The following is a 27,322-nucleotide window of genomic DNA, read 5'->3' as shown; positions in this document are numbered from 1 at the left end:
AGAGAGGTGTCTGTTACCTCTTACTTGGGAGGTACAGTGCTGAGGATTGTTACCTCTGGCTACCTGCCTGAATCCCAAATCCTTAAGAACATAATTTTCAATACAGATACGTAACTCCCTAAATATTCTCTGTACATACATTTTGCAGTGATCATGATGGCTAATGGACTACTGGCTCTCAGGAGAGACCTCACATGCCACCCTTTGGTATTATGCAGAGATCTGATCCAGAGGATCCATGTAAAACCCTCTGCACCCCCTGTGCCCTCTGTCGTTTGGCACCAAAAGGTCCCTGGGTTTGTTAGTCTCTAAGGTGCCACAAGTACTCCTCGTTCTCCATACTTAGGGCACTGTTTCTTCATGTGTTCAAGGGATGTGAGAAAGAAACACAATTTTGGGCCGTCCCTTGGGGCTGGGGTCTGATAATTAGGGTCACTGGGAGGTTCTGACCCACAGCCTGTCTCCATACCCCGGTATCAGCGCTGCTTTCAGCCCAATCCCAACCCTACATGCAACTTTGACCACCGTGCCACACATTACCATTTATCTTGGCCTGTTTAATGAGCTCTTGGTCTACCTCCAGGAGCTCAGAGCTGATAACGTTAACTAGCACCCCCTCTGGTACCACTGAAGTCTCTGACTCGAGGGTCGGTATGTTAACCTGGACGGATCAGGGATTGTATTTGGATTCGCCATACTTAGGGCATTGTTTCTTCATGTGTTCAAGGGATGTGTATAAGAAACATTATTTGGGGCAGTCCCTTTGGCCTGGGGTCTGATAATTAGTATTACCAGGAGGTGACTGGTACTGGGCTGCTGGGTGCTTAGTCCCCCCACCTCCTCTTTCCAAGGAACAAACCAGGGGACCCCTTTCCATGCCAGGCTTTAGCCGTTCCCTTTCGGACCAGTGCACTATAAATGGTCTCTCTTGCATGTATCAGTCAGTGGCATTGGCTGCTTTTGCACAGTTTGTTGGACAAGTCCAAGAGTGGACTTCTCAAGTTTTTTGAGGTTTTTAAACTTTAGGTGAGATGCCTCTGCAATAATTTGAAACCTTTTAAACACAGGTCCCTTAGACCACGTGTCTCTGTCTACCAGAAGCAAAGGACGACACCATCTCCTCTAAGGCAGCCTGGCTTTGCTGCCTGCGAACAGTGAGAGATGAAGGCCTTTTTGGAAGAGGGCAATTCTTTCTGAGATTCTATGTTTGTCTCACGACAGAGGTTCAGTTACAAAAATCATTGCAAAAAATTCAACGCATTAATCCTAGAAACAGTGTGAGGTCACCTGAACAGGCAGGGCAGGACGAAGGAGACATGGGGATGGGGTGAGGAGCGAGGGGGAAATTGCATCTCTCGATATTGAAATAAGAGTTCTCCCACTATTCCCGCCTCATTTTCCAACCCTGCTTTGGATGTTATGTTGAACATTGTACATAATGCAAGACAAAAATACAAGTTAATCATATAATTATTGAGGACACTGCAACTCCTGAATCCCCTCCTCCCCTGCTGCATCCGTGGCCTATGAGAGCTGTGGAGTCAGCACTCAGGACAGGGGCAGAGCGCAGAGATCCCCTGTCTCCCGCCCCCAGGGACTGCAAGGACGTGCCGGCGGCTTCTGGGAGCGGCGCGGGGCCAGGGCAGGGCAGCCTGCCTTAGCCCCACTTCGCCACAGGACTTTTAGCACCTAAAATCTCCCAGTTTGGCTTCAGTAGCCTCCGGGAGATAGAGCCTGATTCCAGGAGACCCAGCAGCCCCTACTAGTGGCACCAGCCTCTTCCTACTGGGGGGCTGAGATACGCCTGAGCCCTTCCTCACCCCGGGGCCCCACCCTCTAGTCCTCCTGTTCCCCCAAGGGCCCGCCCTCTGGCCCGGGAAGGCACAGCTGGGCCGTGGGAAGGGCCGCTCAGGGAGCTCGGGCTGCTGTGGAAAGCCTTGGACCCTCCACCTGCCCTGGGTGGCAGGGGCAGAGACATGGGCTGGGGGCTGCTCTCAGGCCCCCTAACCCCACACCCAGGGCAGGTGGAGGGTCCAGGGCACCCCTCAGTGGCCCCAGCTCCCTGGGCAGCTCTAACCACAGCCCAGCTCTGACTTCTGTCCTGGCCTGGGGCCCCAAGGGGAAGAGGAGGAGCGAGGAGTGGGGCCACTGTTCTGGTGCTGGTGCCCCACCCCACACTTCTACACAGGGGCCAGGGCTCGTGCTGGGGAACCCAAATTGGCCAGGGGCTTGGGCCTGGGCCTGGGCTCTGTTTGAATCCACCACTGTCCCCATCAAATTTACCTCCATTCCCTTCTCCCCGACCCTGCCCCTCCCGTCCCATTATTCCCTCCTCTCCATCCTGGCTTCCCCATCCCGCCCCCTATTCCCTCCTTTCCCTCCTATGCTCCCTCCCCGCCTCTATCCTCTTCTCCCACTCCCTGTGCAAACACTGATTAAAATCCAACAAGGGCGTCTCCCTTCGACCCTCCCCAGTCTGTCTTGTGGGCACCAAGTCCTTGGTGGGGTGGGGGTGCTGGAAGGAGGAGGGGCCTGGGCTCTGGCAAGGCAGGGGAAAGCACCGCGGGCAAAGGGTCTTTCTATCACAAAAGCAGGCTTCCCCGGGTGGCAAGCTAGACCCGAACATCCAAGGAGACGGCCAGTGACTTCATGTCAAGGCTGTTACAGCGCCTGAGGAGTTCACACTTGTGACTTGGTTGGTGAAATGGAAGGATCGAGCTCACAACCAGTTCGGTGCCTGCCCTGCTTCTGAACAGCCTGCCCTGAGGCGAGCTTGACAAACCGCATGACAAGCTCTTTCCTCATGTGGTGCTTTCATGGGAGGCGGGCGGGGGGAGGCCTGGGCTACTGGGACCAGGGGATGGGTTGGGAAGGGGAGGGCAGCCCAGCCCAGCCGTTTCTGCCTCCCCCCCACATCCCCCGCCGCACACAGAGCAGCTCCGGCAGCTCCCAGGCCTTCCCTGCGCCGCGTGTGGTGCTGCTGCTGCTTTGGCGCGGGCAGGGCCCCGTGTGGGGGATTTTGGCCCTGCCGACATTTCCCTGAGGGACACCGGGGAGAGACGGGGGAGGGTGATTCTGGACACTTCGCAGCTCAGCTGTATCTGAAGGGAATTCCACAGGGCAGAGGAAAGGGGCCTTCGTTAGTTCAAGGCAGGGCCACTGTTGAATATCCCAGGCTGTTGCAAACTCAGGTGTGAGAGCGTATCTGATGTTTTGATCATTTAACAACTCTCTTCTCTTTCATTTCTTTTCTTTTTTAATAAATCTTTAGCTTTAGATACTAGAGGATTGGCTGGCAGTGTGGTATTTTGGGTAAAATCCAAACTAATATTAATATGGCTGGCCCTTTGGGATCAGAAGAATATTTTATATAGTGAGCAGAGCTGTAAATAACTCCTCGCTTTACTGGACCTAGGTGCTGACTGGGAGCCAGAGAACTGGACTGCAATAAATGGGGCTGTGTGATTTCTTTTTTGCTTCTTGATAACCAGTGGGGGGCGGGGTAGGGGGAATCAGGAGCACAATTTGTAACTGGTCGGTGAATCTAACTGCAGTGTTAACCACCAGGTTTGAGAGAATTTGCTCTCCTTTTTCTGCCTGCCCTGACCTTGGCATTTCAGTGTGGGCTTTACTGGGCACCACGGGTCACAACATCCACTTTGTACCAGTCTGTCTGTCTCCAATTTTTCCTTATTTCCTACAGAATTTTATATTATAGGCTGAGGAGGACTTTTACCTGCTTTAGACAATTTAGGTCCAGGATACACTTCTCTACACAAACTGCTCCACTCGGGTTGCTTGCATGATACATCACCACTGTGCTGTCCATTAGAAAATGTACCCTGTGGTCTTTGATCTCAGGCAGGAATGGGTTCAAGGCCCAGATGATGGCTAATTCATTTATGTTCAGTTTTTATTCCCATTCCTTCCACCCACACCCAGATCCAGGCTCATCTTCACAATCTTCTGGGATGGCGAGGAGCCCAACTGTCCAGCTCCACAGGCACCTCAGCACCACACTCACCAAGAGTGTGTTTGACGTCCTCTGTGCCGTGGCCATAGTGGAAGTATGTCCTTTCACTTTCCATGTCCAGGCTCCTGTCCTTTCACTTTCCTTCCACAGGAGGACTCGGGTGCCAAAACAGGTCCTTTATAGCCCTGCACGGATCCCAGACCTCCTGCTTTGGACAGATCCAAGGGTTTGGCTTTGAAAGCCTTCTTCAAGAGAAAGGCTTGATGCTAGCTCTGTCTGTGTTTCCAGGCCCAGGCTGTGCAGGATCGGGCAAGCGGCCTTTGCCAAGAGAGGGCAGACAGAGAGCCTGTGGATCAGATTTCAGGAACATGGAAGGGCACGAGGAACACCTCTTGGGGCCCTGGGCACGGCATTATGCCTAGCATAGAGGTGAAGCTGCTCCAGGAAGAGAACTGTGCTACAGTGCAGACAAATTAATGAAATCTACAATAATAAACTAGCCAATATTAAGACCAACAGAATTTGTACAAGGATACTCTACAACAGGCTTGGTGTGAGATGAAGCCTGGCACTGAAGATCCTGCTGTCACACCTAACCATGGCAGAGAAGGAACTGAGGGGCTCAAGGACAGCAGATTCTTCATTTCACCTTGACTCAGAGTTTGCTTGTGGCATCCAGCCAGCTAAAGGTCCCAATCCTTTGCATTGCCCAAGGCCTCATTTCCCCCGTCTCAGCGTGCACAGCCCACCTCAAAGCACTTTCTCTGCACAGTGACTGACCCCAGCTGGCCCTGGGAATGGCCATAAAGGAGGCCAGAGTCAGCACAACTACAGTTACTGGGAGGGGAAGGTTCCTCCCATTTGAGGTCACACACAGGATCTGGTTTGTCCCTGGTGAGATGACCCGGATTGTTATGGATAGAAAAGATTGTTTGTTTACTGCTTTGTTCAAGGATAGAGTTAAAATAGCATGGTAGACCCCGACCTCTCATTTCTGTCCTTTCCTGGTTAGGATTACACTGAAAAGAAACCCATGGGAATTGTCTGGAAATTGTGCACTGCGTGGATTTCCCCACGATCAATGAGTATACATTGTCATTTCATGGGGAAAGGTGAATCAGAGAGTTACAGCGCTGTGAACTACTTCAGCTCCAGGCTCTCATTCTAGTCTCTTGTTAACCCCAGTTTATAGGAATGCACACTAACCTCTTCCAAACTTTCCTTCTCCTCTTTATTTATATTCTTTTGCTCCGGAGCTTCTCTGATCTGTGAGAATGAAAGATATGCACATGATTCAATTATTAGAGCAGTGAGGATAAACCTTCATGTGAGTATGTGTGAGTTGCTGAGGAGAGCGGTATCTGCCACCAAAATATAATCAGAGCTGCTCCACTCTCAGTTCTTGTGGCAGGAGGATTTTCAAAGGAGGGGCGACAGGCCATGCAGCTCAGGCCTTGTGTGGGGAGGCTGGGTCCTGTAGGGGGCAGGTCAGATTCTCAGATGCTGGGATGGGTGGGGAAACAGCACTGAAAATGCTTCTGAAAACCTGCCCCTCCGGATGCTGGGCCACGACCTCAGGGCTGAGAATTGTCAGAGGTGAGAGGGAAGAAGTGCAGGATACAAACAGTCATGTGACCCCTCACAGCTTATGGGATCTCTGAGAAGGTCCATGTCGGGTCGCTAGGGACTAGTGGGGGAGACACAGAAGAAGATGGAAACAGGGAAATCCCACATAATTTGGGTTTCAAGGGACTGGGAGGCAGTTGCAGGTGCCAGACACCCTGAAGGAATTCCTGAGCACCAAGACAGAAGAGTATTTCATGGTATGCAGGGGAGCCAGTGGAGAAATCTCAAGGGCCATCGGCCACTTCCTGAGGCAGTTACCCAGTGATTCCATGGCAGGACCTGACGTCTCTCACCGCTACACTGATTTACTTCATTTTTTATATTGGGCCAATAGAAACTTTTCTTTAGCCTGTCATGGACCCTCTGTTCCCAGGTGACCAGCAAAACAACAATCGTGGTAGTAACATTAACTCTGCATGCTGCTGTGAGGGCACAACCAACTGTTTGTAAGACTCCCCAGGACTTCTGCTTTTTCCAACTGGGGATCCCCTGTAAATCCTTCCCTCGTCTATAAAAAGCGTCCCCCTGTTCTCTCTCTCTGGGGCACAACTGTGGCTGGCCTCCCTTCTGCTTTCCAGTGAGGGGTCGCACTTTCCTCTGCAGCAAACTCCATTTGGCTTTTCCTTGCACTGAGAGCTCTCTCAGGTAAGAGGCGCGACTCACCCTCCCGCTCCCCTGGAGACACATCGCTACTTTCTGGTGATAAGGGTGCAGGGATCTCTTCTCCCCTCTCAGCTGCCTCTCCCTGCTCTGCGTTTATCTCTGGGAACTTTGGAACATATTCCCTCTTGCCATGGGTCACAATGCTCACAGCTCTGGGAAGTAATATTATGGCCTTTCCCACCAATACATCAGCTGGTAAATTCACAAGAATCCGGACATTTAAGGTATCCCCTAAACCTTCCCCTCTAATTCAATGCAGGCTAAAGGAACCTTGGTTCTATATTTTCCCAAGGCCAGGAGTGTTACCTCTTCCCCTAGGATTACATCACCCTCCTTAACCACAGCCCTCCTGATTAGAGAAATCCCTGCTCCAATGTCTCTCCACCCCAGTACATGTTACCATTTCCCTTGGCCTGTTTCATAAACTCTTTGTGTCCCTCCAGGAGGTCAGAGCTGACAAAATTCACTGGATTTTTCTCTGGCACCAGTGAAGGCTCTGATTTGACTATATTTACTATATTACTATACATGTTACTATATTAACATGGATGGATCAGGAATTGTACTGGCACTTCTTATACTTATTACACTGTTTCTTCATGTGAACAAGGGATGCGCATAAGAAACATTATTTTGGGCCGTCCCTTTTGGCTGGGGTTAATTAGGGTTATCAGGAGGTGACTGGTCCTGGGGTGGTGGGTGCTTAGTCCCCCCCGTCCTTCCCCAGGAACCAACTGGGGGGCCCCTTTCACGCCAGGCTTTTGCTGTTCCCTTTGGGACCTGCACACTGTAGATGGTCTCACTTGCATGTATAAATCAGTGGCAGCAGCTGCCTTTTCCACAGTTTCTGGGACTTTTCCCACATCACTGCCCTCAGCTCACCAGAGCAGACATCAGAGAACTGCTCCTGAGCAATTCGATCTACCAACTGATCATAAGGCCCCTTTCCTTTTGATCCATTTTCTCAAGTGGTCCCCCAGTTTATGAACAGATTCCCTGTGACTTATCAAGTTTTTTGAGGTTTCTAAACTTTAGGTGAGATGCTTCTGGAATAATTTGAAACCTTTTAAGCACAGGTCCCTTAGACCAGGTGTCTCTGTCTACCAGAAGCAAAGGACACCACCATCTCCTCCAAGGCAGCCTGGCTTCACTCTCTTTGCAAACAGTGAGAGATGACGGCCATTTTGGAACTGGGCAGTTCTTTGTGAGATTCTATGCTCATCTCACAGACAGACTTTCAGTCATGTAAATAATCGCAGCAACCGCCCCCCCTCCCCCCCCCCCCCCCCCCCCCCCCCCCCGGCCCAATATATTTATCCTAGCAATGGTATGAGGTCAACTCAACAGCCAGGGCAGGACAGAGAAGACATGGGGGTGTCGGGTGAGCGGGGGATTGAGGAGTAAATTGCATCACTCAGAATTCAAATAATAGTTTCCCACTCGAAGTTTCCAACTCTCCTTCGGCTGTAATGTTGAACATTGTATATAATTAAAGACAAAAATACAAGTTAACCATATAATCTCTATTGATGACATTGCAACTACTGAATCCCCTCTCCTCCGGCTGTATCCCCACTCCCCCTCCGGTATCGCCTCAGTCCCTGACAGACAGTGACTCCCCCTGCTGTATCACAGCGCCCCCGCCGCATCTCACAGGCTCCCCTCCCACTCAACAAATGTAGAATTTATACTTTTTCATCTCACTCCCTTTCCGTTTGATTGTGTTTGTTCTCATCAGGCCATCTCCCCTGTCTGAGTTTCCCTTTCCCCATTCATTCATCATCAGAGTATGCCATTAGTACAGTGGATATTGGCAGATAGGAAGTTATAACACTCATGTTTTACACAGCAGTGGGCTGCTTTCCAAATCAACTGAACTGCTCAGCTATGGAGGGAAAATCAGTTGAGATGAGGTGTATATTAAGGAAGCAGGTTTCATGCAGAGTGAGTGACTGGCCTCCCAGCTCTGTGCTATGGACCATCACAGCACTGTCAGTATTAGTTCCCTGCGTCCTTTGGATCTTGAACCTTCACACTGATGGGACCTCGTGATTTTTTCAAAAGGGGCTTAATAGAAAGAAGCAAGAGAGAAGGAGAGACAGCAAAGGCCATTTCCCTCCTGTGCCCGCCCAAGCGCGCGCACACACACTCTCTCTCTCCTCTCTCCCTCTCTCTCAGGCTCTGCTGCTTTCATCTGTTCTGGACACCCTGCCTGTGCATTGCCAGACTTTACCGTGTCTGGGTTGTGCTCTGCGTACCACCCTGGACTCTTTTCATGGGTTTTTAACACTTGGCTTTGGGCTCCTTTCCACACCCTGGTAATGTAATTTACTCAGAATTAGCTATGTCCCCTCAGCCATAACGCCACAGATACAACATTTTTACTCTGGGAAGTGCCTTGGTTGCTGAACTAAACATCTTGTCCATGCTCGCTAAACCAGACACCTAATGAGACTGTGACCATGTGACGTTCGTAATGATACGAAGATTGTAATTGCGACCAATGGAGATGTGGCCCTTCCTAATAGTAATAAAGACCTCTATACCTTGCCTCACCATATAATATTGACAGATTGTAATACTCCCTTTTTGGTTTATGTCCTTCCCTCCACTCTCATTTTTGGACTGTGCACTTTAGGTCTGATGGCCATTCTGAATGAATTTTATATTTTTATGGGGAACATTAGGACTGCTCGTGTGCGTGTGTCTCTCACATTGAGAGCCACTGTAAAGGTTAGAAGAAAAAAGGCTTTTTACACATTTTAAATGAGATTGGGGAAGAGAAATACAGTGGTAAGCTGGAAATACGTTAACAGGTCTTTTTAGACAAAAATTGTGTTTATGCATTTAGGTTTAGTTTCAACTAATGACTGAAAAATTATTATGTTTTTTTGAATATTAAATATTTAGTAACAGAATGTGATTGTAGAGAAAATAAAGAGGGGGAGGGGGTTAAACAAGAACAAAGCAAGAGAGGCTGTCGAACAGCTGAGAAAACAAAAGCCTTTCAGCCTATTACAGAAAGAGAGAGAATAAACTCAGAGAGGCTTCAGAGAAAGTTTTAAAACACCTGGAAAGGAAGGAGGAAAGGAAGAAAGAGGGTGTCTTGCCGTCCTATTCATGCACTTGTACATATTAATGGAAAGGAAAAGGTTGTGGCAGATGCACTGTCCAAGCAAGAGCGTCGTGAGCCGAGTAAAAAGGGAAAGGACACGTCTTCTTCTGCCCCAGGTGTGGCTAGGACAGAAACAGGCTGCAAAGTGTCATAATGAAGAAAATCCTTCCTTCGTGCAGTGGTTCCCAGCCACGGCTCACCTTGAGCTCCCGGGGCTCTTCCCCCCGCCCCCGGCTGGCAGCTGCCAGAGGGAAGGGGAGGGGTAGAGGAGCCGACCCATTGCTCACACAGGCAGGGATGGGGGGAGAAAGGGAGATTGAGCTCTGATTGGTTGCTCCACCCCCAGAGGAGGAGAGGCAGTGAGGCAGATAGCCAATCAGAAGGTGACTTTCCTCACCTTGCTCTCACATGTACCTTTTCTAAAAATTCTGCAGCACACCTGTTCGGGCCTGATGGCACACCAGGGTGACATGGCACACGAGTTGGGAAACGCTGCCTTAGTGTGTGAAAAGTGAACGACCAGTTCGGAGGAGTTGAGGAACTGCCAAAATGAACCAGACTGAGAAACTGAATTAATCTAAACTAGGGCTGTCAAACACTTAAAAAAATTAATTGTGATTATTCATCATATTAAAAAATGTAGCCACGATTAATCAGTTTTAATCACATTGTAAAACAATAATAGAATACCGTTTAAATATTTCTGGATGTTGGCAGGAAGTGTGTGTATGTTGGGGGATTGTGTGTGACAGAGTGTGTAAGAGAGACTGTGAGTGTGAGAGACTGTGTGTGGGGGAGTGTGTGATGGGGACAGACTGTTTCTGTGTTGGGGGAGTGTGACAGAGCCAGTATGTGTGATGGGGAGTGTGAGAGAGGGACTGTGTGTGCGTTGGGGACTGTGTGAGACAGTGTGTTTGTTGGGGGAGTGAGGGTGGCAGCGAACTGTCTCTGAGCAGAGCACTCACCAGCCTGAACGCTTGTTCAGACAGTAGCAGCTGCTGGCAGCTCCCATCTCGGACCCAGAGGTACCTGCACAGACAGGCTCCCCCTGTTCCCTGACCCCAGCTCAGCGGTGACCAGCTACATGGGAGGGGCTGAAGCCGGGAACAGCAGGGCTGAATTCCAGAGCCCCGAGCCCGGTGCTCCCCGGGGGCAGAAGCCCTGAGCCCGAGGTCAGAGTTGGGGGGACACAACGGAGTTGTCCCCCCAAAAAGACTACAGTGCAAAAGCAGGGCAGTCCCGGGGCAGCTCCACACCCCTGCCCTTCCACTCCAGCCCCTTGGATAGGTCGGAGGTAGGAAGATAGAGCTGGGCAGTGCGGGGCAGCTGCTGCTCTGGCTGGTGCCATGGAGCAGGCAGCCATGGAGTTCCCTCATCTTCTGCTGAGGCTCGTGCAGGGGGCTGAATCTGCTTCTCAGCTCCCAGTTCCCTTTGCTCATACAGCCAATAAGAGCCACCTGGGTGGGGGGACACAGCTCCGTGGCTGGCAGAGCCCTCAAGGAACAGAGATGGCAGGGGAGCCCTCTGGGCACACAGCCTCTAGCTCCCCCCTTTCCTGCGCCCTGAGCTACCCTGTCCCAGCACCCTGAGCAACCCCCTCTCTGCACCCTGAGCTACGCCCCTGCCCACACAAAGTCCCTGGTTACCCCTCTCCCCCTGCACCCTGAGCTGTCTGCAAACTTTTGGAGCTGAGTCCCCGCCCCCTCCCCTTGAGGTATAATTTTTTGGTAGCGCCCCCACACACAACCCAGGCAGGCGGGTGGCCTGCTGAGATGAGTCAGAGGGTGGAGGTGGTTGTCCGTCCCCAGTCACCACCCTACGGAGCTTGCTTGAGCCCTGCTGGCCCCTGCCCACCCAAAATAGAAGTCAAACTACACCTATGCCTGATCCCCCCCGGCTGCATTCCCCCTCCCCGACTGGGACTTCACCCCCCTAACATATCCCCACTACCCTCTGGTGGGCATTCCCTCCCCGATGTATCCCCCCGTCACATTATTGACTTGAACTGGGAACATATAGAACATGGTTGCAACTAAGATCCTGTAGTGGCACCAAATCTTGTACAAAGGGGGTCAAATAAGTTGTCTAAAATAAGGTTATGGTTTGCTGGTTACGATTATGCTGTCTATACGTGTGTATCATTTTTGTACTTAAAGTTATGAACATTGGCTCTATACTGTCTGTATTTCAAACTTATCCTATGCTTCTGGGTGACACCCCAGACAAGTTGGTGTCAGCTCTGCCTAGCCTGCTTGATGGCCATTAAGGACCATCAGCGATACAGCTGACCCATTGAGAGAAGGCAGATACACCTTGTGACTCAGCAAAGTATGCAGGGACTTGCCCATGTGACTCCAAACTCCATTTTGCTGTAATTTTCCACAGTAAGAACAAAGAGGTGTTCTTACCCCTGGAAAAGACGATAAAAGGCTGATGCCTCTTCTCCATCTTGTCTTCAGTCCTACTCCATACCTCTGGAGGGACTTTGCTACACTGACACTTTGAACCAAGGACTGAAAGACGCATCCCAGCTGTGGATGTTCTCCAGAGACTTGATTTGAACCTGCAGTTTATTCTATCACTGCTGCAAGCCTGAACCAAGAACTTTGCCTTCACTGTATGTAATCGATTCCATTTAACCAATTCTTGCTCTCATCTATATCTTTTTCCTTTTGTGAATAAACTCTTAGATTTTAGGTTCTAAAGGATTGGCAACAGCGTGATTTGTGGGTAAGATCTAATTTGTATATTGACCTGGGTTTGGGGCTTGGTCCTCTGGGATCGAGAGAACCTCTTTTCTTTTACTGGGGTATTGATTTTCATAACCATTCGTCCACATAACGACTGGCACTGGTGGTGATACTGGGAAACTGGAGTGTCTAAGGGAATTGCTTGTGCGACTTCTGGTTAGCCAGTGGGGTAAAACCAAAGTCCTCTCTGTCTGGCTGGTTTGGTTTGCCTTAGAGGTGGAAAAACCCCAGCCTTGGACTGTAACTGCCCTGCTTGAAGCAATTTGTCCTGAATTGGCACTCTCAGTTGGGTCCTGCCAGAACCAGCATCGTTACACCCCCCACTGGCCATTATAAACAATGCATTACTTCACCAGGTCAGGGTGAGCAGGGCCCTGTCTCTCCTCAACGGTCCCCTGCTCCTCAAGCAAAGAGCCCATGGACACCCACTCTGGCTACTAATCCATGGTTATGGGTGCAGGCTCTCAGTCAACAGATGTATCTGTCTCTGTCCCTCACCAGGAGGCCCCAGCGCCTCTTCCTAATCCTTCAGCGTGTGCTTCCAATCTAGGGACTCCTACTTCTCGCCTGGGCCTGCAGGCAGCTGCCCCCACGCAACTCTCAACAGATACACCCCTTTCTAGGGGTTCCCTGTACACTAACTGCTGAGTGACATGGACAAACACAGTCATCAACTCAGCCTGACCAACCAGTGGAAGGGCAAGGAATTTTGTATGCCCCTGTGATGTTATTGATTAAAAGTTAGTCTTCAGGGAATGTATGTCTTTGTTGCTACCTCTGCTATAGAATTCCAACCAATCTTATACAAAGTATGTCATGTACCGTTTCACTGGAAAAGTTATGATTTGCTGAATATGATTACCCTCCCTGTAGGCCTGAAGTATTGTTGTAGCTGAAGTTATGAATATTGACTATGCACCTGTATTTCAAATGTGTTTACTCCTGTGGTAACACCCACAAGGTAGTTTACATCCAGTCTAGCCAGCACATTGTGAGTGGACCATTTAAGCAGATAGTCCATTAAGAAACACAATGGGCCATAGAAGCAGCTTATCCCCACCTGATAGACTTTCCTGTGGACGTTTTAGCGAGAATAACGGTAATGGCTTCTGCTATGACTCATGGAAGCATGCAAGGGCATGTGGCCAGCTTATGTGACTCTGAACTCCATCTTGTGCCTGTACTTTCCCACAAACTAAGGCTGAGAGCACCGCCACATGAGGGAAAGTAGAAAAGGCCCTGGAAGCATCTCCATTTTGCTTCTTTCCTGCTCTGACCTTGTGACTACAGACTTATAATAAAAGGAGCGTGACAACCAATGGATTGAGGACCTTCCAAGCTTTTGGAAGTCATAAAAGCCAGCAGTTTATTCCATTGCTGCTTCAAACCTGATAACAGAACTTTACAATGAGTGTATGTGTGATGGGATGTAGACACCCCACACCATGCAACAAGGGTTAACGGATTATTTTGGTATCAGCCAGCCCCGCCCTGCCACACCCACATCAAATGTTCCATCTGCTGGAGGAATTAAAAGGCAGGGAATTTGCTCATTTGGGTGGCAGAGCTGGAGGTGAGCAGACCTGTAGCTCAGAGCCCCAGCCGTGCAGCAAGAAGCCTTAAAGCTCTGACACCGCTGCCCAAAGGGGCCCTGACTGAGGGAAGGGAGGACCTACCCCAGAGAGGGAAGTATCCTGTGGACCCTGGTGGAAACCCCCTCTTATTAGTGTGGTTTGGGTTTCCCCACCAGGGGAAAGCCTTGGACTAAGCTGACCTGAGGCAGTTGGATGAGAGGAAGAGGCCCAGGGAGGACAGCTTTAAGCAGCCTTGGTTGCCAGGCTACAGGTAGCCCAAAAGGCCCTGGGTCAGAGCCTGGTGGAGTAGGAGGGCCTGGGATCCCCTCCCCACAGCCCCCTTGGCACTCAGGGATTGCAGCTGTGACCACTAGGCCACTGTCCCCAAGTGAGGACTGTTACAGCATGTATTGGATTCCTTTCACCATTTTAAATCTCTCCTTATTCTTTTCTCTCATCAGTAAACCTTTAGATGTTAGATACTACAGGATTGGCAACAGTGTGATTATTGAGTAAGATCTGAATTATACATTGACCTGGGCACGTGGGTGGTCCTTGGGGATCAGAAGAACCCTTTTTTTGATGAAACTGGTTTTAAATAACTACTCATCATAAAGCTGGTGTCTGGGTGGTGAAACAAGGACTGGAATACCCAAGGAGGCTGCATTTCTGACTTCTTGTGAGCCCGTGTGGTGAGACCGAAGTTTACTTATCTTACTGTTTTGGAATATCTTACCAAAGAATAACCACCAGTTCGTGGTGAGTCTGTTGCATTTCTCAGCAGTTTGTCCAGAAGCTGGTATTCTCAGTTGTGACCCACTGAGGCTCTCTGACAGCCCCTCAATAAGGGAGAAACAAACAGAGAGGGGAAAGGGGAGCCCAGCTGTGATATTCTGGGTAAACATAAAGCCTGTGGGGATAGGTCTCTTTGAAGGGAACACAATGGTTACTATCGGCATTCCCATTATGAGAGAGGAAGGACACCTCCGAAACAGTGGGGCCACGGTCCAGATAATAACTCAAAGAGGAATTTTTCCAGAGAGCGCACAAGAGGTGGCTGATGTACCAAACCCCCACACTGAGGGGAACTCAGCACAGCAATAAAACAATGTTTGGGAACCAGGCTTCTTGGGTCAGCAGGGCCACATGAAGAGACTACTCCAGGGCAGCCCTCTCTTCTCAAGACCTAAGTTGGTGTAAGCCTTCTTTTCCCTTGTCAATGCTCAGCAACACTCCCCCAGGTGACTGGCAAGTCACAGCTGCCCAAACTGCTGAGCCCTCATCCTGTGAGTAAATGAAATAACATCTCCAGGCACGGACAAGGCCTGACTGGGAAAACAAAACCTGATCCGATGCCCAGTGGGGACGTCAGGAGACATAGAATGGAATTGTCTTCCCTGGGTACAGGCCAGGATCACCCAGCCAACCCACACCTCCAGAAGAGGAAAGAGAGGCAAGGTGACGAGGATACAGCTGGGATCCTAGTATTCCCCCTGTTGAACGTGTAGGAAGATTCCGTCTACACTAACCTGGGGGAGTTCACCTAAACAGGCCTCCCTTCCCATCAGCAAGAAACCAGATCTGCAGTCCCAGCCCTGAGAACGGCCTAACCGAAGGGAAACAGACTGCCAGGAATGGGACACGTTTCCTTCAGTACCAGATAGGAACGGATCACAGAAGCCCTTGATGACCAGTGTTGCCCTCATGAGGAGGAGAGGGGGTGGGAAATCACAGAAGAACTACATCATCTCTCTCCCACTCCCACGCTTCCAACACTCCCACCCCCCCAAACTCTCTCTCATGACCCCATCACACCCCTCTAAACACAAGCACTCCCCACCATGCCACCCATCCTCAGACCCCCTTTCCCCCAATCAAGAACAAAGGTGCTCCATACCCCTCCCTTCCCACGCCCCTCCCCCTCACAACCCTCAAACACAGATTCCTCTCCCACTGATGCCCCATGTGCTCCCTCCACCCTCCATGCCCTCACACACACGATCCCCTCCCCCTTACAAATACCCTCCCCTCCCCCTTCACCTCCCTTCACACACAGGCTTCCCTCCCACTTCTACCTGTCTTTCTGTCCCTCCTCCCCTGCTGTAGCCCCACCCGCTCCCCCTGTTCACCACTCACTAGTCATTGAACAATACTCTTCCTCTTTCCAGCCTCACAGAAATGTAAGGCAAGAACTTAACTGGGGCAAGACATGCGTATATGGACAATCCAGGCGTTAGCGAAGTCTGTACTAGGACAGAAATAGCAGTGTAGGAAAAAATACCGATCATCTGGATAATGCCTCCTACTCCTCCTCCCCCGTCCTCCCTCTCACACACGTCGCCCCCCCCCCCCCCCCCCTTCCCTCCCTTCCATCTGTTCTGCAGGCCCTGGCTGTGCATTCCAGACCTTACCGTGTTTTGGTTGTGCTAAGTGCAACCTGGACTGTGAATTTATTGGGTTTAGCTGCGTCGACACTTAAACCAGCAGGGGCACCGTTGTAGTGCTTCAGTGTAGCCACTCACTACAGGGGTTCTCCTGTCACTGTGGTTAATCCACCTCTCTGAGAGGCAGTCAGGGGTGTGTCGGTTTAACGACATCACCGAGGGGTGAGGATTTTTCATGCCCCTGATCTATGTAACAGGCTCAACTTTATTATTTAGAATAGATCTGGCCTAAAACTTGACTTTGGGATCATTTCTACATCCTGGTCATGTAGTTCAGTGGTTCTCAACCAGCGGCACCTCAACCAGAGGTCTTCCACGGGGTACAACAACTCCTCTGGATATTTGCCTCATCTTACAACAGGCTACATAAGAAGCACTAGCAAAGTCAGTACAAATTAAAATTTCATACAGACAATGACTTCTTTATACTGCTCTATATCCTATTCACTGAAATGTAAGTACAATATTTATATTCCAATCAATTTATTTTATAATTATTGGTAACAATGAGAAAGTCAACAATTTGTCAGTAATCGTGTGCTCTGACACTTTTGTATGTTTGTCTGATTGTGTAAGCAAGTAGGTTTTAAGTGCGGTAAACCTGGAGGTACGCAAGACAAATCAGACTCCTGAAAGGGGTATCGTAGTCTGGAAAGGTTGAGAGCCACTGCTGTAGTCTACTTGGAATTATTGCTATGTCCCCTCAGGCTTCATTCCACAATAAGGGGTGTGTGTTTGTTTGCCCGTCTGTCTGGGAATTGTCCGGTTGAATTAAAAAATCTCATATATGGTCACTAAACCAGAAACCTAAAGAGAATATGACCCTGTGACATTCCTAATGATTGGAAAATTGGTTCTTGTCACCGATGCAGATGTGGCCCTAATCATTGGACTGCCTTTTGTATTAATTGCATGTAGTGATGTGTAGTCCGTACCTGATTGTGTAAATCTTGTATATACATTTAGCTGGGGATACAGGGGTGATGGCCGCCCTCTTCCCTGCGGAAGGAAATGGGCAGGGGTAAAATCTGATAGGGAGCCATGACAAATGCAAACTGTAGTGTGCCTAGGCCAGACAGCAGGAAGGAGAGTGACCCCAGATAAATCCTGACAAAGCTGATAAGGGGGGAGGGATTGGTCCCCCTTTCAGGGAATATGGGCATTGAGTGGACACTCAAAAGAAGTGATGGCGTATTTAAAACCAGCTTCCGACACAGTGCCAGAGAACTTCTGTTTTTCCCAATTGGGGATCCCCTATAAATCCTTCCTCCTTCTGTCAAGAGCCTCCCCCTGTTCTCTTTCTCTGGGGCATTACTGTGGCTGGCCTCCCTTCTGCTTTCCAGTGACGGGTCGCACTTTGCTCTGCAGGAAATTCCATTTGGCTTTTGCTTGCACGGAGAGCTCTCTCAGGTAAGGGGAGTGACTCCTCATCCCCCTCCCCTGGAAACATATCGCTACTTTTTGCTGATAAGGGTGAAGGGGTCTCTTCTCCCCTCTTACGTGCCTCTCCCTCCTCTGGGTTTACCTCTGGGAGCTCTGAGACATATTCCCTCTTGCCATGGGTCATAATACTCACAGCTTTGGACAGTGATATTATGGCATTTCCCACTAATACATCAGCTGGTCAATTCTTCAGAGCCCCCACATTTAAGGTATGCCCCAAAACCTTCCCCTGAAATTCAAGGCAGGCTAAAGAAGTTGTGTTTCTAAATTGCCCAACGCTAGGAGTGTTACCTTCTCCCCTGGGATTATATCACCCTCTTTAATCACATCCCTCCTGACTAGAGAAATCCATGCTCCAGTGTCTCTCCATCCCAGCACTTCTTACCATTTACCTTGGCCTGTTTAATAAACTCTTTGTTTCCCTCTAGCTGACAAAATTAACTAGCACCCCTCCCGCACCACTGAAGTCTCTGACTCAAGGGTAGCTACATTCACCTGGACGGATCATAGAAGCATAGAATCATAGAATCATAGAATATCAGGGTTGGAAGGGACATCAGGAGGTCATCTAGTCCAACCCCCTGCTCCAAGCAGGACCAATCCCCAATTAAATCATCCCAGCCAGGGCTTTGTCAAGCCTGACCTGAAAAACTTCTAAGGAAGGAGATTCTACCACCTCCCTAGGTAACACATTCCAGTGTTTCACCACCCTCTTGGTGAAAAAGTTTTTCCTAATATCCAACCTAAACCTCCCCCACTGCAACTTGAGACCATTACTCCTTGTCCTGTCCTCTTCTACGACTGAGAATAGTCTAGAACCATCCTCTCTGGAACCACCTTTCAGGTAGTTGAAAGCAGCTATCAAATCCCCCCTCATTCTTCTCTTCCGCAGACTAAACAATCCCAGTTCCCTCAGCCTCTCCTCATAAGTCATGTGTTCCAGACCCCTAATCATTTTTGTTGCCCTTCGCTGGACTCTCTCCAATTTATCCACATCCTTCTTGTAGTGTGGGGCCCAAAACTGGACACAGTACTCCAGATGAGGCCTCACCAATGTCGAATAGAGGGGAACGATCACGTCCCTCGATCTGCTCACTATGCCCCTACTTATACATCCCAAAATGCCATTGGCCTTCTTGGCAACAAGGGCACACTGCTGACTTATATCCAGCTTCTCGTCCACTGTCACCCCAGGTCCTTTTCCGCAGAACTGCTGCCTAGCCATTCGGTAGCGGTGCATTGGGTTCTTCCGTCCTAAGTGCAGGACCCTGCACTTATCCTTATTGAACCTCATCAGATTTCTTTTGGCCCAATCCTCCAATTTGTCTAGGTCCCTCTGTATCCTATCCCTGACCTCCAGCGTATCTACCACTCCTCCTAGTTTAGTATCATCCGCAAATTTGCTGAGGGTGCAATCCACACCATCCTCCAGATCATTTATGAAGATATTGAACAAAACAGGCCCCAGGACCGACCCCTGGGGCACTCCACTTGACACCGGCTGCCAACTAGACATGGAGCCATTGATCACTACCCGTTGAGCCCGACAATCTAGCCAACTTTCTACCCACCTTATAGTGCATTCATCCAGCCCATACTTCTTTAACTTGCTGACAAGAATACTGTGGGAGACAGTGTCAAAAGCTTTGCTAAAGTCAAGAAACAATACATCCACTGCTTTCCCTTCATCCACAGAACCAGTAATCTCATCATAGAAGGCGATTAGATTAGTCAGGCATGACCTTCCCTTGGTGAATCCATGCTGACTGTTCCTCATCACTTTCCTCTCATGTAAGTACTTCAGGATTGATTCTTTGAGGACCTGCTCCATGATTTTTCTGGGGACTGAGGTGAGGCTGACTGGCCTGTAGTTCCCAGGATCCTCCTTCTTCCCTTTTTTAAAGATTGGCACTATATTAGCCTTTTTCCAGTCATCTGGGACTTCCCCCGTTCGCCACGAGTTTTCAAAGATAATGGCCAATGGCTCTGCAATCACAGCCGCCAATTCCTTTAGCACTCTCGGATGCAACTTGTCCGGCCCCATGGACTTGTGCACGTTCAGCTTTTCTAAATAGTCCCTAACCACCTCCTTCTCCACAGAGGGCTGGCCATCTACTCCCCATGCTCTGATGCCCAGCGCAGCAGTCTGGGAGCTGACCTTGTTCGTGAAGACAGAGGCAAAAAAAGCATTGAGTACATTAGCTTTTTCCACATCCTCTGTCACTAGGTTGCCTCCCTCATTCACTAAGGGGCCCACACTTTCCTTGGCTTTCTTCTTGTTGCCAACATACCTGAAGAAACCCTTCTTGTTACTCTTGACATCTCTTGCTAGCTGCAGCTCCAGGTGCGATTTGGCCCTCCTGATTTCATTCCTACATGCCCGAGCAATATTTTTATACTCTTCCCTGGTCATATGTCCAACCTTCCACTTCTTGTAAGCTTCTTTTTTATGTTTAAGATCCGCTAGGATTTCACCGTTAAGCCAAGCTGGTCGCCTGCCATATTTACTATTCTTTCGACTCATCGGGATGGTTTGTCCCTGTAACCTCAACAGGGATTCCTTGAAATACAGCCAGCTCTCCTGGAGTCCTTTCCCCTTCATGTTAGTCCCCCAGGGGATCCTACCCATTCGTTCCCTGAGGGAGTCGAAGTCTGCTTTCCTGAAGTCCAGGGTCCGTATCCTGCTGCTTACCTTTCTTCCCTGTGTCAGGATCCTGAACTCAACCAACTCATGGTCACTGCCCCCCAGATTCCCATCCACTTTTGCTTCCCCCACTAATTCTTCCCGGTTTGTGAGCTGCAGGTCAAGAAAAGCTCCCCCCCTAGTTGGCTCCTCTAGCACTTGCACCAGGAAGTTGTCCCCTACGCTTTCCAAAAACTTCCTGGATTGTCTATGCACCGCTGTATTGCTCTCCCAGCAGATATCAGGAAAATTAAAGTCACCCATGAGAACCAGGGTGTGCGATCTAATAGCTTCTGCGAGTTGCCGGAAGAAAGACTCATCCACCTCATCCCCCTGGTCCGGTGGTCTATAGCAGACTCCCACCACTACATCACTCTTGTTGCTCACACTTCTAAACTGAATCCATAGACACTCAGGTTTTTCTGCAGTTTCGTACCGGAGCTCTGAGCAGTCATACTGCTCCCTTACATACAGTGCAACTCCCCCACCTTTTCTGCCCTGCCTGTCCTTCCTGAACAGTTTATAACCATCCATGACAGTACTCCAGTCATGTGAGTTATCCCACCAAGTCTCTGTTTTTCCAATCACATCATAATTCCTTGACATCACCAGGACCTCCAGTTCTCCCTGCTTGTTTCCAAGGCTTTGTGCATTCGTATATAAGCACTTGAGATAACCTGCTGATCGCCCCTCATTCTAAGTGTTAGGCAGGAGCCCTCCCCTCACAGATGTTCCTGCCTGTGTTTCCTCCCGGGATCCCGCTCTCCCACTTACCTCAGGGACTCGCCATACTTAGGATATTGTTTCTTCATGTGTTCACAGGATGCATGTAAGAAACACTCTTTTGGGCTGTCCCTTGGGCTTGGGCCTGATAATTAGGGTTACCAGGAGGTGACTGGTACTGGGGTGGTGGGTGCTTCGTCCCCCACCCTTTCCCAGGAACAAACTGGGCCCCCCCTTTCATGCCAGGCTTTTGCCCTCCCCTTTGGGACCTGCACACTATAAATGGTCTCGCTTGCATGTGTAAGTCAGCAGCATCCGCTGCCTTTTCCACAGTTTCTCAGCTTATGCCCAAATAAACCTGTTAATCTTTAAGATGCCACCGGACTCCTCGTTGGTTTTTTTAGGAGGTAGAGAGGGGAGCCAACCTGGGGCTGGAGGCAATGAGCAGGGCCCCAGCGTGTACCCAGCCCTCTCCTAATTCTGCCTGTGCATCCCCCTGCTAACGACACACTCCCAGTCCAGGTCCAGCTACTTACCATTGTTATGGCAGTGTCAGGTCCTGATGTTTCCTACAAGGCAAAAGAAGGGACACAGGACACAATCACACCCACAGTAACAACTGAAACAACACAGCAGCCTCCAAATGCACCCCCCCATCTCTATTCATTGTAATTGTTCTCCCCAGTCTCCCCATGAGCCTTCCCTCTATTCCCTCCTCCCCCTCCCCATGCCCCCTCCTCCACCCTAATCCTTCCTCGCCCTTCCCGTGTCCCCTCCCCTCCCTCTATTCGCTCCTGCCCCATCCCAGGCTACACTTCCTTCTATTCCCTGCTCCCACTCCCTGTGCCCCCCACCTGTATTCCCTCCTCCCCACTCTATGCTTCCTCCTCCCCTTCTGTTTCCTCTTTCCTTTCCCTGTGTCCCCTCCCTTCCCTGTAATCCCTCTTCCACAGGCAGCTCTGGGGAATGGTTGGTGGGATGCTTATAGAGGAGATCCCCTCTGCTCAGGTGACGAGTAAGGACAGAGAGACAGGAAGGTCGATACGGGAGCCAGCCTGAGGCTAGAGGCAATGAGCAGGGCCCCAGCGTGTACCAGGCCTTCTCCTAATTCTGCCTTCGCATCCCCCTGCTAATGACACAATCCCAGCCCAGGGTACCCCCTAAACCTTCCCTTCTAATTCAATGCGGGGTAAAGGAACCGTGGTTCTAAATTTGCCCAAGGCCAAGAGTTTTACCTCCTCCCCTGGGATTACATCACCCTCCTTAATCACATCCCTCCTGACTAGGGAAATCCGTGCTCCAGGGCCTCTCCACCCCAGCACACGTTACCATTTACCTTGGCCTGTTTAATCAACTCTTTGTGTTCCTGCAGGAGGTCAGAGCTGACAAAATTAACGAGATCCCCCTCTGGCTACATTGACTGGACGGATCAGGGATTGTATTTCGACTCACCATACTTAGGGCATTGTTTCTTCATGCGTTCAAGGGAGGCACATAAGAACCACTAGTTTGGGAGGTCCCTTTGGGCCGGGGTCCAATAATGAGGGTTCCTAGTGGGGGGCTGTGATATGCCTTAGCCCCTCCTCACCATGGGGCCCCACCCTCTACTCCTCCTCTTCCCCCAAGGCCCTGCCCCCAGTCCTGGAAGGCACAGCTGAGCCGTGGGAAGGGCCACTCAGGGAGCTCGGGCTGCTGTGGGAAGCCCTGAACCCTCCACCTGCCCTGGGTGGCGTGACCTGGAGGGCAAGGACATGGGCTGCTCTTGGGCCTCCTGGCCCCCCACCCAGGGCAGCTGGATGGTCCGGGGCACCCCACAGCAGCCGGGGCTCCCTGGGCAGCTCTTACCACAGTCCAGCTCTGACTTCTGTCCTGGCTTGGGGCCCCAGGGGGAAGAGGAGGAGCGAGGAGTGGGGCCACTCATCTGGTGCTGGTGCCCCACCCCACACTTCTACACAGGTGCCAGGGCTCCTGCAGGGGCCCCCAAATTGGACGGAGGCCTGGGCCTGTGGACCCGTGCGTGAATCCACCACTGTCCCCATCAAATTGACCTCCATTCCCTTCTCCCCCATCCTTCCCCTCCCCTCCCATTATTCCCTCCTCCCCCTTCTGGCTTCCCCACCTCTCCCCATATCACCTCCTCCCTACTTCTATGCCCCCTCCCCACCCTCTGTCCCCTTCTCCCACTCCCTGTGCAAACACTGATAGCATTACAATACAACAAGTGCGTCTCCCTTCACCCCTCCCCAGGCTGTTTTGTGGGCACCAAGTCCAGGTGGGGTGGGGGTGCTGGAAGGTGGAGGGGTCTGGACTCTGGCAGGGCAGGGGAAAGCACCACGGGCAAAGAGTCTTTCTGAGACTGTAACAATGTGTTTAGTACCAGGGCTGTAAGCTCCTACGAGGCTGACTGCAGCCCAAGTTTCTCCAGCTGGGGGTCACGACCCCCAGTCCTACCACGGTTATCAGTGGGAGCGGGGTGCCAGCTGGCTGATCTGAGGAAGGGTCAATGGCATGGTTATAGGGGAGATCCCCTCTGCTGGGGTGATGAGTAGGAACAGAGACAGGAAGGTAGATACGGGAGCCAGCCTGGGGCTGGAGGCAATGAGCAGGGCTCCAGCGTGTACTGGGCCCTCTCCTAAATCTGCCTGCGCACCCCCCTGCTCATGACACAATCCCAGCCCAGGCCCAGCTATGTACCTCTGATGTCCCTTGAGATGATGCTTCTCCCTACAAGGCAAAAGAAGAGACAAAGGACACAGTTATACCCACAGTAACAACAGCAGCCTCTGGATCACCTCCTGCTTCTATTCATTGCACCCCTTCATAGAATATCAGCATTGGAAGGGACCTCAGGAGACCATTTAGTCCAACCCACTGTTCAAAGCAGGACCAATCCCCAATTTTTACCCCAGATCGCTAAATGGCCCCCTCAAGGATTGAACTCACAACCCTGAGTTTAGCGGTCCAATGCTCAAACCACTGAGCTATCCCTCCCCCTTCTCCCCAGCATCCCCATCGACCCTCACTCCATTCCCTCCACCCTCTCCGGATGTACCTTCAGTTCCTGTATCCCTCCCGCCCCCTCCGTGATGCCTCCTCTCCCTCTATTTCTTCAGACCTAACCTCATACTCTCTTTTGTAGTTAATAAACTTGCTTTTGTTTCATTCTAAGCCAGTGAGCTTTGCCTGCAGTGCTTGAGAAGAATCTCTAGTTGGTTACCACAGTGTGATTGTTCTCTTCACATTCAGGGTGAGACGGACTGGGTATTAAACCCATACGCTGGCCAGAAAAGACCAGGGCAGGACGGTACTGCTCTTGGGTCCCAGGCTGGGAAGCTGGTGGTTAGAGAGCCTGCATGTAACTGCAGCTGGGTGTGTCCCCACCGATATGAATGCTGGTGAAAGTGCAGCCTGGAGGTGTTTGTAGCTTGTCACAGCAGTACAGTGTGAGAGGGAGCCCAGGCTGGTGGGCCAAGGGGCTCAGTGGTACCCCAGTTCCAGGGGGCACCCTGGGGGGAACCCGTCCCAGGCCCCTCTTAGTCTGCTCTTCTCTAGATAAAACAAACCCATTTTTTTCAGTCTTCCCTCATAGGTCATGTTTTCTAGACCTTTAATAATTTTTGTTGCTCTTCTCTGGACCTTCTCCAATTTCTCCACATCTTTCCTGAAATGTGCCATTCAGAACTGGACACAATACTCCAGTTAAAGCCTAATCAGGGTGGAGTAGAGCGGAAGAATTACTTCTTGTGTCTTGCCTACAACAGTCCTGCTAATCTATCCCAGAATTATGTTTACTTTTTTTTGCAACTGTGTTACACTGTTTTAATGATAATAATAAGGAAATAAAAAGATTTCAGAGTCCGTTCAAAACTGTCTCTTGGTCTGGATTTGGCCCACAATCCACCTATTGACTACCCCTGCCCTACACGCTCTCGACTCATCCAAGCCATGCCTCCTGACTCCCCTGTTAGTTTTTGCAGTGTACTGTCCCACGCTGCCTCCCTGCTGCTGTCCTCTTCCTCTCTCACAGGGAAAGGCTCCGGCAGTGGGGAAAGCCTCTGGCACAGGGCGGGGGGAGCAGGGAAAAGCTCTGGCAGCTCTTCGCTGCCGCAGTCTTTCCATGACACAGAACTTGGGTTATGAGCCCACGCTGAAGCCTGTGCCAGCATTGTCCATGCTGATATTGCTACCCGTGCTGGCTAGATTAGAGCTAGCATGGGTATGCTAATCCATGCTACAAATACACTTTAACTTGCAGCCTCCTGACCCGTTCTTTCTTTTTCTCCAGCTTGGGGCATTGCCCTGCTTCCCTGCAGAGAGGTGTGGGGAAGTCATTCTCTTTGCAAGTTAGCTTCAGTCATTAAGGCTTCCATTCGAATGTGGTGATTCTAGCCCAGACACTCCTAGTGGTGCTATGTCTGGAATACCTAGCCCTGATCTCCCATGTCCCAGGGAGAAAATCAGTTCTTTTCCCCAACAGGCAGTGATATCCCAAGGATTGGCACAGACTCAAACAGATAGTTCATAAAAATAGTACAGAAAATTACCACTTCCATCACCCTCATCAATCACACACTCCCCTCCCCATAACCCCCCCACACACACACACACATGTGCTCCCCTACTCCTCACCCCCTCACAACACAGTCAGGACCCCCTCACCGCTACCTCTCTCTCCACACAAACTCTTCATCCCCCCATCCTCCCTCTGACATCTCCCTTCGCCTTACCTTCTCTAAAACAACCAATTCTACCTCCGCAGATCCGAGTGGAAGAATTTAAGTCTAAATTATTTAAATCACCAATTTTCATCACGTATTAAATAACTAATTTTAACTTTGCTTTGCCTTTCTACTTTCTTTTTTCCCCCTAAAGAAAGATTGGTTCTCATTGGCTGGTAACAATTAACACATGTTGACTTGCATGTAAATATAGCCTCCACCCTAAATTTGGTATTTCTTTTTCATAAACCAGGAAGATACACTATATCGACACACATTTGTTTAACCTATAATATAGCTTAATTTACATTTAATATAGCTTAATTTACATTTATCCAGATTCTTAATTTTTACATTTTGTATATGTTAGATAATATTTTTTTACTTGTGATTTGTGTCAAGCTCTACTTGGATTGAAATTAAAATTCAAGTAAAAATGCACAAAAGCAGCATTTTAATGTTTTATTCCTTAAATCAAACTACCTTAAATGTACTGGATACAGAAGAAAAAATATCTAAGTATATCAAAGCCAGGGCTTTTGAATGTAAAATTACCTGATCTATTAAACAAAGGCAATATTATCTGTAATTAGGAATTGAATTGATGTTTCTGGTCACCACAGCCTTAAAAATTTTAGAACTAGTAGATCTCATCCTCTCAAACCACTTTTACTCAAAGATTGGAAGAAGAAGAAGAAGAAGAAGAAGAAGAAGAAGAAGAAGACAAGCTTTTCCAACTTCCTATCGGTCTTTCAACTTTAAATAAACTAATCACTGAAGTGAACTAACGCGGCTCATGTAGCCACCTCCACGAGGGGCGCAGCTCCCTGCGCTCCTGTACTATTTACACTGGAGCTTTACAGCCCTGAACCTTGCTGCGCTCAGGGGGTGTTTTTTCACATGTGTGTTTGAGACCCCTGAATTAGGGTAAATATTGGATTCTCTGTAACTTGAAGTCTTTTAAACAGTGCTGCAAAGTGTCATAATGAAGAAAATCCATCCTTAGTGCAGTGGTTCCCAACCTTTTCTATGCCACAGCACACCCCAAGCTCCCGAGGCTCTTCCCCCTGCCCCTGGCCAGCAGCCGGGAGGGAAGGGGAGATGCAGAAGAGCTGATCCATTGTTCACACAGGAAAGGAGGGGGCCAGAAAGGGAGATTGAGCCCTGATTGGTTGCTCCACCCCCGGAGGAGGTGGGGCAGTGAGGCAGATGACCAATCAAAATGTGGCTTTCCTCACCTTGCTCTCACATGTACCTTTTCTAAAAATTCTGCGGCACTCCTCTTCCAGCCTGGTGGCACACTAGTTGGGAAACACTGCCGGAGTGTATGAAAAGCTAAGGAGCAGTTCGGAGGAGTTGAGGAACTGCCAAAATGGCTCTGTAAATCCATGACAAAAATCTCTCCCCCTGCAGCTTCCCCTCAGCCCGCTGGTCATTCCCTCTTCCTGCCATGTGCCCACACTCCCCCTGCGGGGTGCTGTTGTGAGAACAGGGCCTACACATCTACCCTAAGATGAGTTTAACTCTAAGCAAAAGAATGAGACAGAGAAACTTGATTAGTCCAAACTAGGGCTGTCAAACAATTAAAATAATTAATTGTGATTAATCAT

The 27,322-nt window shown here is 50.0% G+C and overlaps 1 protein-coding gene across 2 annotated transcripts in view; it reads right to left on the bottom strand.

Moving 5' to 3' along the window:
- Positions 1–23,745, bottom strand: part of LOC122466335 — a 30,087-nt gene extending 6,342 nt beyond the window's left edge. The window contains exons 1-3 of one of the 2 annotated variants that reach the window (XM_043549473.1): positions 23,689–23,745; positions 21,531–21,563; positions 5,180–5,239 (exon numbers count right to left, since the gene is read on the bottom strand). In XM_043549473.1, coding sequence (XP_043405408.1) covers positions 5,180–5,239; positions 21,531–21,533 — 63 coding nt within the window. In that variant the 5' untranslated portion in view covers positions 21,534–21,563; positions 23,689–23,745. Of the gene's footprint in view, positions 1–5,179; positions 5,240–17,080; positions 17,145–21,530; positions 21,564–23,688 lie in introns of those variants that run through there. The other variant, XM_043549472.1, reaches the window with a different exon arrangement.
- Positions 23,746–27,322: the final 3,577 nt, after the last annotated feature.

The sequence above is a fragment of the Chelonia mydas genome, chromosome 6 (genome assembly GCF_015237465.2).
Source record: "Chelonia mydas isolate rCheMyd1 chromosome 6, rCheMyd1.pri.v2, whole genome shotgun sequence".
Taxonomy (NCBI): Eukaryota; Metazoa; Chordata; order Testudines; family Cheloniidae; genus Chelonia; species Chelonia mydas.
Note: the sequence above shows the minus strand (reverse complement) of the source record. Positions and strands in the feature narration are given on the sequence as shown.